Source organism: Lampetra fluviatilis, chromosome 23 (genome assembly GCF_964198595.1).
Source record: "Lampetra fluviatilis chromosome 23, kcLamFluv1.1, whole genome shotgun sequence".
Classification (NCBI taxonomy): Eukaryota; Metazoa; Chordata; class Hyperoartia; order Petromyzontiformes; family Petromyzontidae; genus Lampetra; species Lampetra fluviatilis.
The window spans coordinates 8,780,571-8,794,391 of NC_136297.1; the positions used below are offsets into that span (position 1 = coordinate 8,780,571).

Below are 13,821 nucleotides of genomic sequence, written 5' to 3' on the forward strand. Positions count from 1 at the left end.
AACAATAAAATAATTCTCACGACGTTTCGGCCACAACGCAAGCAGCCGTCCTCAAGTGGAAAACACCTGAGGACGGCTGCTTGCGTTGTGGCCGAAACGTCGTGAGAATTATTTTATTGTTTTATTTTTTTCATATTATTATTTCCATTCTACGTGACTTTACCGAAAGAACCAAGAAGATGAATCCCTGCAGTCACGAAAGCTTTAAATCGAAATTTAGTTCTAGTTACGTACTTCTGAGCGGTGCATCGGTGAGATGGGGGGGGGCAAGAGGTAAGCAAATGGGTGTGACGAAGGCGGAGCTTGTGAGAGGAGTGGGCGGAGCTTGCAGGAGGTGAGGCGGGGCTATACGGTGGGGGCGGAGCCTATTCGAAGTGGGGGGGAGGGGACGTGTGTGTGCCTGCGCGGTGACGTAACGAACGTGTGCGTTGTTACATACAAGGGGGGGGGAGAGAAAGGGGGAGGGGCCTGTGTGTGGGTGGGGGCTGTGTGTGTGGGTGGGGGCACGAGGAAAAGGGAGGGTTGGATTGGGGGGGGGTGAGAGCGAATCGGATTAGCTTCGTGCGTTTCCGTCGAGGCTTCGTGCGTTTCCGTCGGGCTGCGCGGCTCCTCCGTTGTTGGCTTCCTCGGGCGAACGTAAAACTTTAAGATCAACAGCCGCCATTTTGTTTGGAGGTTCTCTCGCCCGCCCGCCCGGGAGCCGCGGTCTCGGCCGCCGGGACACACAGCCGCAGCCCGGCAGTCGCCGTCCGTCTGCTGTTCGCCGTCGCCTCCGCTGTGCCTCTCCTGCCCTCCGTACGCGCGCTTAGACGAGCGAGGAGGGCTCTTCGTGGTCGCTCTTTGTGTTTTGTTGAGGGTTGGCGTCGCTGCCGTAGCCGTGGCCGCTTCGACCGCCGCCGCCGCGCTCCGTTCGCTGCCTTGCTTCCATTGCACCCCGGTGGAGCCGTCACCATTTTTGGATTTTTTTTCTCTCTCCCTTCTCGCTCGCTTTATTTTTATTTTTTATTTTTGGAAAAGAAAGCTTAAGAATTATTTATTGACATTTTTTTATTATTTTAAACGAGCTTCGCGGATTCGATAACGGGTGGAGGGAGGTTGGGGGTTTTTTTCAGTTTTTTTCTGGATTTCAGCGACGAGGTGATTACACGGCAAGGCGGGGGGAGGAGATAAATAAATATAAAATAATTAATCAACAGCCCCTATATTTTATTTTTTCACCGTAAATCTCAAGTATAACCGTCGAGTCGTCCAGCGGAAGCAAAAAAAAAATAAAATTTATATCTCGACTCGGGGGGGCCCCCCCTTTACGCGTCCTTCATCTGCGGGCAAAGTAGTGTTTTCGTCGGCAGGGGCGCTAGGTAAAACGTAAGGCTTCGGCCTAAGCTTGGGCGTCCCCCGCGGGGCCCGTCTGTCTCTCCCGGCCCGGCCTTCCCTCCCTCATCCCTCGGGAGGGTTGGACGATGCCCTGATCAGCCAGGACACGGGACGGCGAGCCGCCTTCACGGCTCTCTTCGCCGTCGTCGCCGCCTTCGGCTGGTCGGCGGTGGGGAAGGAAGGCCGAGAAAGGGGGGGGGGAGGAGGAACCCCGGCTGCTCGCGAGAGGCAGAAGCGATTGGTTCTATTGGGACGACGACGACGAGGAGAAGAAGGAGGAGGAGGAGAAGCAAAGTCGACGACGAGGTTGGGGCTAGGGTGGGTGGGTGGGTGTGGGGGGGACGGGCGTGCGGCCACGACGAGGTGGACCGCACCGGCCATGGCTGTGTTGCGTACGGACTGCCCGAGGGGGCCACTGATTTAAGGAAGAAGACGACGACGGTAATTATTGAGTTGGAACTACCGAGACAGACGGCCACTACTATACGAGCGATTTGAGACGAGGGGAATACAAGGAAGAGAGAGAGAGAGATAGGGGAGCAGGACGGTAGGGGGAGGAAGGTGGAGGAGGAAGACGCTCGCGTTCGAAGGCAAAGAAATAAGACGAGGATTTAAAGGGAAATCTCCACCAGCAGCAACAAGTCTCGACGGAGGGGCTCGCGGGCGACGGCGTTTTCCGAATGATCTCTGGCCACGGGGAGGCTGCTGCTGCTGCAAAATGGCCGAGAACCTGATGGACGGACCGCCCGCCGCCAAGCGGCCCAAGATCTCCTCGCCGACTCTCTCCGCCAGCGACGGCGCAGGTTGGTGGTGGTGGTGTGGTTGGTGGTGATGGTGGTGGTGGTGGGGGATACCCCGGGTCGGCAGGGTCGTCTCAGGACGGGATAGGGACGATAAGGGGAACTGGTGGCATTCGTTAACCCTCCTCCCCACGTCTCGTCCTCTGTGGTGTGGCGGGAAGTTGAATTACTTGAATTCAGTGAGCGGGGGAGTGTTGGGGGCTTTAAATTGGCCAGAACGTGCAAATCGCAGGACCCTCCTGAAAAAGGGAGTCGTGGACCGTGCGTTGTTGGGCAAATGCATGACATCGCATTTATTTGATGTTAAGTGCCAATGTTGTGAATGGTTCAGTTGGTTAAACTGCGACATAGCAGGCGTCTCTGTATGTGTTGCGAAAATGGGGTTTGTTGGTGTCGTCAGTGTAATGTTTGGTTGCATTGAACGGTGTGCATTGTAAATCCAGACCGTATGCCTGTTAAGTCTACGCTACGTGTGCACATGATATACATACAGTACGTTGAGTAGTCTAATGCATACAGTGCTATAAAACAGCAATTATACTGTTATGAGATTTTAGGTTTGTTGGCACAGACGCTTTAAAGAGACGCGATTGGTTTAGAATTGCAGAAATTTCCAACGCCGAATTCAACGATGTTTGTGATGCGAGTGTTGCCAAGGGGCCCATAACTGTGCACACGCGTGCTGGTGGTGTCTCGTGCATTTGTGCACGAATCGAATGTTGCACGCGCGCGTGTCGGTGCGTTATGCACGTGCGCGTGTTCGCACGCGATTCCTCCGTGCACCGCGCGCTGCCTTTAGCCTTCAAAGCTCCCCCCCTCCACCTTCCCACCCAGCAGAAAACTGAACAATTAACCACCGGTTTCCACCAACATCCACACGGACAACCGTTGCACATGTTTGTTCCACGTTGCTAATTACCACCAACCCCCCCCTCCTCCCCGACTTGGCGCGCAGACACTGCCTTCGGCTCGGTGCTGTTCGAGCTGGAAAGCGAGTTGCCAGATGAACTCATACCGTCGAGCGACCCCCTGTCCCGGCTGCCCAACGGCGGGGAGCCGGGAACCATGGGTGGCGGGGGCGCCACCTCCATGATGCACGACGCCGCCGCCAAGCACAAGCAGCTGTCCGAGCTGCTTCGAGCGGGCAGCACCTCCAACTTGGGCCCTGGCGGTGGTGCCGGTGCGGCCTCTGGAACCGCCGGCTCAGCTCAGGGCCAGGCTGCCGGGCAGTCTTCGGCATCCGTCGGCGCTGGTCAGCAGCAACAACAACAGCAGCACAGTCCTAACGTGTCCACGGTGCTGGGCAATGCCGTGAAAAGCCCTGCGGCGCAGGGCGGCCTCACCTCACCTCCCGGCATGCTGGCTGGGGTAGGTGGGCAGGGAGGACCAGGCGGCCACGGGGGGCCCGAGCAGCAGCAGGGCCACCCTGGCTCTGTGGGCATGCAAGGTGGAATGCTGAATCCGGCGGTGAAGAATGCCATGAACTCTGGCATGGGGCAGGGCCACCAAACACTCCTGAACAGCAATGCGCAAACGATGATGCAGCAGCAGCAACAGCAGCAGCAAGGCGGGCAACAGGGACAAATGTTGAACGGGCCCCTTTCGGCCAACAGCCTGGGGGGCATGGCTGGAGGAGCAGGAGGCCCCGCGCCTCCCCGTGCCGCCATGCAGTTCCAGGGCACGGTGGGAGCCAACAGCCTCCTGGCCGAGACCCTGGCCCAGGCGACGCCGGGGAATCACCCCGGCCTGGCGCAGTCTCAGGCCGGTGCCATGAACAAGGTAGGTGTGATGGCTCTGTGTTTGCGTCTCGTGTCCACCGCGAAAAGATTCCTTCGTATTCGGTGTTATTTCTTTTCGTTCTCAAACACGCAGCCCAAATAGAGCTTGTGTTGGGTTGTAAAACGCAGCTTCCCCCCCCCCTCCATGACCACCCCTCATGACCACCCCTCACCCCCCTCTACTAACTCACGCCACTCCTCCTCCAGCTGCCCCCTCCTCCTCCGTCCGCAGGACAAAGGAAGCCGCCGCTCACACGCGTATAACGCGGGTGCTGCGTGCAGAAATATCATCGCCCCTTGTGCCATTGAACGGGGGGGTTTGGTGGGTGGTGGTGGGTTTTTACCCCCCGTAGTCCACGTTGGTTCATGCACACAACCTCTCTCGCACATGAGAGAGGGGGGGGGGACCCCTCCAGTGATGCCGTCAATACCAACTATTTACTAGGGTTGCCTGCTTTAGTTTGTCACTCGCAACGCACAAGTTTCGACTGGGGAATGGGGGGGTTCAGGCCATTGTGTTAGAAAAATGTTGGCCTCTTGCGTTTGTTGTATGCAAAGGACAACTTCGATTCAAACACGATTGCGTTTCTTTTGGACGTGGTTTTCGAGACGTGTATCCTCTCCGTCGTGGCTGGTGTGTGTGTGTTTTATAAACATCGTCACTGGGGAGACAAAGGCGGCCGCGTGTGGTGTTGGCCACCCCCTCGAGTGCCGTGACGGCCTTAATAGGTGCTCGCTAACAGCACTTGCCCCCACAGTCTGTTAAGGCTACGCGGGGAGGGGGGTGAAGCTTTGTCTTTGTTATTGCAAGTGTGAGTAAATGGGGACCAATTGAATGGGCCATGTAGGGGCGCGGGAGAGGTGGTTCGAATGGGGGAATGTTTGCTGCACTGCCCAGTGCTCTACTTTTGCATCGATTTTGGCGTCTATAGCGGCATTTCAATCCGTCAGACAGAACCGTGAATATTTACAGATGTGTAAGTTATACGGACAGATAGTAAAGATAAAGGGAAGGCCTTGGAGCCTGTACGTGCACTTTGAGATTGCGATATTGATCGGTAACGCTCCTCAAACACGTTATCCTTGTTACATATCTTTCCTCTTACGACGGTGTTGTAATGACGAACATGTTGCGTTTATCCGTCCTTATTGGGGAGGTGGGGGGGGATATCCTGAACGTGTGAGTGAGCGGTGCTGCTTGGGCATTGGGGATAGCCACCTAACTCCTGGTGTAGGGATTCCCTCCTATGGGGGGACCGGTGGAGCTGAGAGAATGTGGCGGTGTCTGCTACTGCTGCTGCTTGAAACTACTGATGATTCCCTCCTAAAGGGGGAACCGGTGGAGCTAAGAGATTGTGGCATTGCCTGTGGACTGCTGCTGCTTGGAACTACTGATGATTCCCTCCTAAAGGGGGAACCGGTGGAGCTAAGAGATTGTGGCATTGCCTGTGGACTGCTGCTGCTTGGAACTACTGATGATTCCCTCCTAAAGGGGGAACCGGTGGAGCTAAGAGATTGTGGCATTGCCTGTGGACTGCTGCTGCTTGGAACTACTGATGATTCCCTCCTAAAGGGGGAACCGGTGGAGCTAAGAGATTGTGGCATTGCATGTGGACTGCTGCTGCTTGAAACTACTGATGATTCCCTCCTATGGGGGGGAACCGGTGGAGTTGAGAGAATGTGGCATTGCCTGGTGTCTGCTGCTGCTTGATGCGACTGATGCTGCACCAAGTGGCGATACGTTGAGTAGCCACCACCACCATCATCATCAGCCGCCGCTAGGCCCCGCGTTGCTCGCTCGGGGTTTAGAATTTTCATGTCGGGATTAAGAGAGGTGAATTGCAGTGCCCCGGATTAGCCAGCCGTGTTGTGTATTATATAATGACGCGTGCGTTTGACTGTGTTATCGCCAATGTTATGCGCGTGTGTGTTTCTATCTTCGTGAGCGTGTTTTGTGTACCGTGTGTGTTTGGCGTCGATGCATGCATGTGTGTATTTGCGTGAAATGAAACGTTCGCCACGCGTGCAGTATCATTTTGCGGTGGGTGGTGCATGCGCGTTATAGCAGCCTGTGTAAAGTGCATGCTCGCATATGCGCAGATCCGTATCCGTGCTTACACTTGCCTTACAATGCTCCTACGCGTAAGAATGTGGAACTGTGCATATACGATGCAGCATATACGAGATGTGTAGCAATGCATTGCATCTAGTGCGCACTGTAGGTGCATATAGCAGCAGCGCAGTCGTGTATGCATAGCACGCAGCATACTGTACTTTAATGTAGCGAGTGTTTAGAGCTGTCAATCACCAGCCGGCAGTAAACGGAGATGTGAAGATTGGTTAGGGACCCCCCCCCACCACTCCTCTCTTCATCCAGCAGTGGATGAACGACAGCTTATCAATAATCAATATCAACCTCCCAATAGTGACGGCTTTGAAGGGCCCTGATCATCTAACAGTCGAATTGACGATGGCTGCGGATTATTAAACTGGTGACAAAATAAATGCGCCTACGAAGTGTAACCCAACAACAACAACAACACGTCATCTCTGCAGGCAAGTGGATTGCCGTGAAGGCATTTGAAGGGCGGGGGATGGTTGTCGGTTTTTGTATTGTTATTTAGGCATTGGGTAAAGCGTAGGCCTGCAACACACTCAGCTTTAGAGAAGTCGCAGCAGCAGCGATTGAGGCCCGTGTGGGGTTGGGCATTGTACAAGTTTTTTTTCCACGAGCGTGTCTCGCCATTTTAAAGTGTTTACGCCCCGTGCTTTTAAAAGGCACGGCCTTGCTCGCCCACCCCACCCCACGTCTGTCCGTGGTGCGTGTGTTAATGCATATGCCTGCCTTCCGTGCGAGCGGGGTGGTTGGGTGGGTGGGTCCTGTGTTGCTTGTGTGTGTGCGATATCTGCTTGAGAGAGAGAAGTTGTGTGAAAAAAAAGCAGCGTGCGGATCGGTGTTGTTGACCGGCATTGTTGTCCGTGTTAGACCGGTTTTGGTGGCTCAGCCGATACTGTGCCTTGTATTGTGCGTTTCGGCCCACGCTTCACCAAAACGCATATGCTTAAAGGTGCCGGTTACATTGTGTAGTTTGTCGGTGCGTTGAAGTAAGTGTAAAAGCACTGTTTGTTGAAAGTGATTGTTGTTTGTGGTAGTGGATAGCGAGACACTCTCCTTGATAACTAGAAATGTATGTTTTTCTTAACCATATGCATTTTGGGTTGTTTCATCTGCATTCTCATCCATGCAATGTTTGAGGAGCCAGAAAGTACAGTAGTTGAGTATAACACGTGCACCTTTTTTGCGTAGCTTGCAAAACGTGTTCGTCAGAGGTATTTTAGCATGGAGCTGTGCTTATGACTTGAGACCATTTGACTGTGAAACGTTGTATATATATAATTTCCTTGGTGTTTATGCATACACGGAAACTGAAAATAATTCTCAACGCATTTGTAGTGCATTGCAAACTTTAAATAATGAAGCATGTAAGGATAATACGTATTTGCAATTCAATGGTTGTAGCTCTGAGTTTCAGTTTGTACGTTGTAAAGAGGCAAGCCTTTAATTTCGCAAACACTCCTGTTTTATTGTGAAAATGTTAAAATCTTGGTGGCACTGTTGTGGGTAATGTGCAATGTCGAATTATGTATCCCAATGCAAAATTGGCGGAACATTTTTGCAGGTTTTCAAATCTACATTGGTGATGGGGCTTGAAAGAGTTTTCGCACGTTGCATGTTAAGCGTTAGCGAGTGAGGATTTTAACAACTGCACATCCGTATTGCATGGATATTGGTTCGCGATTTAAAAGCAGTGTCTACTTGCAAAAAAAACTAGTTTGGGATTATCAGTAAAACAAAATGGCTGCTGCAAGACGCTGTAAACAATGTTTGCACGTGCGAATGTTGTGCCGAAGCATGGACATCGGTGCGATGTTTCGGTCATTTACGAGTAAATATTCTTACTGTAGAATGCACAGGTGAACGTAGTTTTCCTACAGCTTGCTTTAACTTAGACGACGATTTGCGGTGGTTAATTAGTTCTTGGATGTGAAGAGATGTTGCTTTGCTTTTGTGGCTTGGCTAAGTGGCATAGGTGTGTGGTGTAAAATTTTGTTGGTGCACTGGATATGCCTAACTCTTAGTCTTGGGAAGCCTGCATTAGGGCACTTTATTGTATGTGTTGTTCGCAAAATATGAATACAAGTGCATATTTGAACAGTAGTGGGTGTGCTCCAATGTGAATACCATTCTGGAAAACAAGGTGTAGTATAAATGAACGTAAACACACTTTGTAGGTTTGTTTAATTCTGCAAAAATGAGGCTGCACAGTGTTGAATAATTATTATATTTAAATGTTATGTCCTAACAGGGTATCCTCCATCAGTCATTGCAATGTTCTACTTAACTAACCCCTGTCAGTTCTGTCTTCATTTCCTCATTCGCACTTGTGTGTGTTCCTTGTTGCACACGGTGAAAACCATCACTCACATGAACTCACTCGCTTGTAAAAAGTTCTCACATGATTCTTGCTGTGTGCATATTGCAGATGACACCATCCATGGGAGGTGGCGCCTACGGCCAGCAGTACAACCAGGCCACCAACCAGCAACTGAGCGCTGCGGCCATGGGCAGCACGATGCAGAACAAGGGCGGCATGATGAACAGCATGCCGGGCTTCCCCAGCGACCTCAAGAACACCTCCATCACCAGCATGGCCAACATGGTGAGCGCCGTGGACGGATTCATTGCCACACCTGCCGAGATAGTTGCAGTGGCACATATCGACACTTGGGTGGAAATGTGTGTGTGTGGTGGCATTGCCACAACGATTCAAGGGTCCATCATCGATCCATACGAGAGAAGCCTTTGCTATTGAAAGTTTATAGGCCCAATAAAAGTGCAAACCCGCAGATTTTATTTTCACTGATTTCTAATAAGAGGGTATAGAATAACAGTATCTCTACTAATTTCCTAATTTTTCGACACCAATGCCTCTATCCATGTGAGGCCTTCTCTATGCTGGATGTTCAGCATATTCCCGCAATTTAAAATGACAGTAAAAGAGAGAGTTGACTTTTTATTTACAGGGAACATTTGCTGACATTGGAAATGGGAGTTCTCATGTTTTCACACTTCTTTTAATGGAAATCTTGGAAATTGGAATATTATTTGAAAATTAGAACACAAGTACAAATTGGAGTACTTAAATTTTTGAGGGGGAAAATGCTGATCAGGAATCCCAAACGTTTAGATGAGTGGAAGATCCACACCATGCGTGCAAATTAATTGGCACTGCATTGTGCGCGTAACTAACGCAGCAGACTATTGAGCGAACAATTAAATGTGCATTAATAGGTGTATTTCTAAATATCTCCATTTCCCTAAACAAAGCACGATAACCAATGTTAACGACACAGATGTTCATACTCTCTAAACGAGGCCGATGAAAACTGGCTGAGGTAAGTCAATATCTGCAGGAATGCAGTGCCACTCATGGTTAATAAAAACGTTTACACTATGAGATCTCCTTTACCAGTGGCAAAATATAGTAATAGGTTTTTACCCTTTTAACTGGTACAAAATATGACACCTTTATACAAGGCATCATGTTTGCAATAACCTCATCACAAGCCGTCAAAATGCAAACAAAAAGAAACAACTCTGTAACATAGTGAGTATGACAAAAGTTCTCAAACTAACCCCTCGCTGGAAGGGTCTGTTGGCTTGAGGTTTATACCTGTATCAAGCTCTTGAAGCCAAAACCTCCGATGTTGTGCACTAAAGCGCTAGGGTTAACCACCGCGATCAAACCTTTTTTTACGTCAAGTGGTTAGATTTTTGTTCTTCCACCAAAGGCAAATATGGTTTCACAAAAACCCATTTTGTGAATTTGTGTTCGTACTTGGTTTGGTCTTAGCCAGCTCCTGTGTCAAAAGGTAAACCGAAAAGAATCCTAATGTTTTACGAGGCTCATAGGTTGCTGTGTATCAGGAATTATTATTTGGACATTATTAAATGGAGGTGTTAACATGTTGACACCATCCTCAGTTCTGATCAGGTTCGATTGGTATTGCATACCGTGGTTTCGTTGTAATTACATCATCCCTCGGTTGGCTTTCTTTATAAAAACTTGCACTTTAGCATGTCTTCATTTTACGTTGATGCATTTGTGTGTTTTTTATGCAGTGTGTATATCGGATACCACGCATTTCAATCGAGTGATTGCATTAAGCAGAAAATCGATTGCTTGTTTTGTTAGGTAATTCTGTCAATAGGGTCAAGAAAGAGTGGAGCCCGCACATACATAATGTGTGTATTTATAGTTTAATGCAAAATTGATGTGCGCTCTAAAATAGTTGTGGTTTGGAAATCCCTGTAAGGTGTTGTAGGCTTTTATGCTCCATGTGCTCGTATGCAGACGCTGCTGCCGACATTAACTCATGCACTGTACTCGGCACTGGTGGATGTGCACGTGAGTGCCATGCTTGCTAATATTGCGATGGAGCCAAGCTGTTAATAATATAGTTTTTTTTTGGGTTCGATCATGTAAATATAAATGTATCGTTAACCCACCACCACCCGACACATCCAATTAGAGAGGTGTATCGTGTAAACAAAATTTGGCAATTGGTTACGACTTCAGCACACTGGTGTGTTAGAGAATAAATTCACAACATTTACAATTCGAGTATGACGTTTCACTGGTGATTACAACCAGCTTCATCAGGTGATTTGCTAGAATGTTGATTCTGGAAAATTATCTTTACGCATTCTAACCCAAAAAAACCTTTGCATATTGGTCACGAAAGCCCACGTGTTAAACGTAGCAAAACTGGCTAGTACATAGCAGTGAAAATGTCTTTAGGATAAGTTGCTTGGATGAAAATATCAGTACAAAATGTAGTAATTTAAGCAAGTTTCAGCTACGCAAATTAAAATGTTTCATCCATTGCTGAGTGTTTATTTCCTGAAAAGTTATCCAGGCAGCCAGGGTTAAATGGCCTAAAAATGCCTATGCTTATCAAAGGAATAGATATGTTTTTGTTGTTCACCTGAGAATTAACTTTTAGCCATCATGTAGCAGACACATCACGCACAAAGATAAGTCCGCAGAGTTGATGTAAAGTAGCAGCGTGTCCCCGTGAGTGTTTTTATATTTTCTCTATTTATCCTCTTGATTTGAAGTTTTCGTGACTGCAGGAATCCATACTCTTTGGTTATTTTGGTAAAGTCACGTAGGTATAAAATAAAATGCTTTCCCACCTGATGACGGACTCTTGTGTTGCGCCCGAAACGTCGTGATTTATTTTATTTTATACCTACGTGACTTTACCGAAAGAACCAAAGAGTATATATTTATCCTGTAATACAAAAATAATTATATAGCATGTGCATTTTGGGGTCACCCTCTAAAAAATTTACAGTAATGATCACACCAGCAATGAATCGCCTTGGGTGATTGTTATTTGATCAGTGGACTGTTTATTCCTGGAGTTGGCCTTGGATAGCCTTTTTTGTTCTAATGTGTTCAGTCAATAGGCGTGCCTTAAATTAGGATGTGGTTGTCTGCATACCCACTTTTTCATCTTTAGATAAAAAGTCTATAAGCTTACTGTGATGCAATAAATGTTTACATTTATGTATACATCTGTGCTCGGGTCAAACTAATTGGCTGTCCCTTCCTTCTAAACTTTTAAGACCTATGGCCAGATTCCCATCTTCACGAAACAGGCAAAATATATTACCTTGATGATTTGTCCCATAGTAGGGAAGGAGGCGTCGGGGCATTTGACTAATATGAACATTTGTCTAGGTATGAACCTCGCTTCTCTGAGATTATTAAAACTAGGACATGTTAAGTCGGGGGTCTTGGATGTTGCGAGCTTTTGAGGCTGTGGAGCCCAATGCCTGTAGGATAAACTGCACCTGAGCAGTGGCGTGATTGACCTGTCATTGACGACCCCTTAATCAGTGTCTCAGGGGCCTCCACCTTTTTGGATGGAACTTGTCAGCATCTATATGTTGACGAAGTGAAGATATGTGTTACTCACAACTCGCTTGATTAAGTGCAATTAGATTAGTGGAGTGTTTTGATTGATGAAGAGGCGGCCTCAGTGGCATTTCCCGTGCTCAACTCCGCTTGTTGGCTGTCTGCACGTGCACGCTGCTGTTGGTCATTCACATACATGTGTTGATCAGTGTTAGTGTTTTTTAGGGATAGCCTTTAGGCTGAGCCAACTTCTCTGCAAAGCCTAGAGTTGTCTGTTTGCTGGTAAGAATATGGAAAAAGTGTTGGACCCGCTGAACTATATAGGAAATCCCAGATACAAATTGATAACATTTTGAACTGGAAATACTGCACTTGGGGATATTATGTTTGTCCAAAATATTTAGATTCTTCACACGCATCATTTGTAAGGTTAAAATATGGAGACAGTTTTATTGCATTTAAAATTAAATCGTACCCCTACATATTTCTGGAGTACCAGTGACCTGTTAGAATAGTATTTGTTTATTTTTGTGTGGAGGTGTTTTTGAATCGCCTGCTAAATCTGTCTGCGTTTGTCTTTTTGCTTTTCGCTGCGTATGCCTGATCCTCTTGTCCTTTGACACACCCACACACTCACTATCCCAGCCACAGCAGGCGGGTGGACTGGCTCAACCTCCCGCGCAGGGCCTGGCCTCCACGCCGGCGGCCGACCCCGAGAAGCGCAAGTTGATCCAGCAGCAGCTGGTGCTCCTGCTGCACGCGCACAAGTGCCAGCGACGCGAGCAGGGCAATGGCGAGGTGCGGCCCTGCAACCTCCCGCACTGCCGCACCATGAAGAACGTGCTCAACCACATGACGCACTGTCAAGCCGGCAAGTCCTGCCAAGGTGAGCGTGTCCGCCTTCTTGCTGCCGTCATCCGCAAAGTTTTTTCTTGGATGTTTCCCGCTTACATTAAAGGAGCGCAGGCCTTTGCGTGCACAGCAATTGACAATTGGAGGGAGAGGTGACATGCAATCTGCAAGCTTGTTTCTCTTGAGGTGACAACGGTTCACTTTGCAATATTTTAGTTGAGAAAAATATTGTAGGACCCTCCTGAAAAAAAGTCTTTAAGCTCGTTGAGGCTTTACCGTGTTAACCATTATAATAATCATAATCACAATAATGCAATAGCAGTTGAAGCTGCATGGCCAGTGTCAAAAATGCTATTATTTCCAATGTGGCTTCTCTGCATCACACTCTTTGTTTCTATCACTTTCCATTGTCTCTAGTTGTGTTCCTGACAGGGCCTGCGCACTATATATTGAAGAGTCCTGTTGTCAAAAAACTGGTGTCGATCAGCTATACCTCAGTTGCTGGCATGCACCGTGGACTGCATGCTCGTTTGCCAAAACGGTTGTTTAGATTTTCAGGTTGTAGCCAGCGGCTGTATTTTTGCATGTAATTTGTATTTTCGCAAGTTTCCTTTGGCCTTGGCCCTCTGCACTCTATTTTGTCACTGACTTGCTTCTAAAGTTGTACGTGCATCACAAGGTAGTTCCATCTTGAGTAAGTGTAACCTTAAACAGGTCCATGCATAGACCGATGCTTGGAAGTTACAGTTTTGTGGTGACCCTCTTTGTCATTTTTACTTGAGAGGGCCACTCACTGGTCGACATTTTTCAAGGATAAATACGAAAGAAATACCTATGTTATTATATATTTTAATTGTTTGTTACAATTCGTGCAGCCTAACCTGTTGCTTTAGTGAGTGAGTTCTATTGGTAAAATTATATATGTGGCGAACTTAGACAGTCGAGTAACCGATTTGGTTTTACATTTTCAGTCGCACAAACATTACTGACCAAGCCAGAAGTGGGAACCCTGTAACATCCTGTGCCAAA

The 13,821-nt window shown here is 48.3% G+C and overlaps 1 protein-coding gene across 5 annotated transcripts in view; it reads left to right on the top strand.

The window, feature by feature from the left end:
• Positions 1–577: 577 nt before the first annotated feature.
• LOC144940725 (CREB-binding protein-like) overlaps positions 578–13,821 on the top strand; it is a 47,623-nt gene continuing 34,379 nt past the window's right edge. For 4 of the 5 annotated variants that reach the window (XM_078867088.1, XM_078867091.1, XM_078867090.1 and 1 more), the window contains exons 1-4: positions 1,715–2,177; positions 3,130–3,953; positions 8,497–8,673; positions 12,586–12,826. In XM_078867088.1, the coding sequence (XP_078723214.1) occupies positions 2,093–2,177; positions 3,130–3,953; positions 8,497–8,673; positions 12,586–12,826 (1,327 nt within the window). In that variant the 5' untranslated portion in view covers positions 1,715–2,092. Of the gene's footprint in view, positions 1,681–1,714; positions 2,178–3,129; positions 3,954–8,496; positions 8,674–12,585; positions 12,827–13,821 lie in introns of those variants that run through there. The other variant, XM_078867089.1, reaches the window with a different exon arrangement.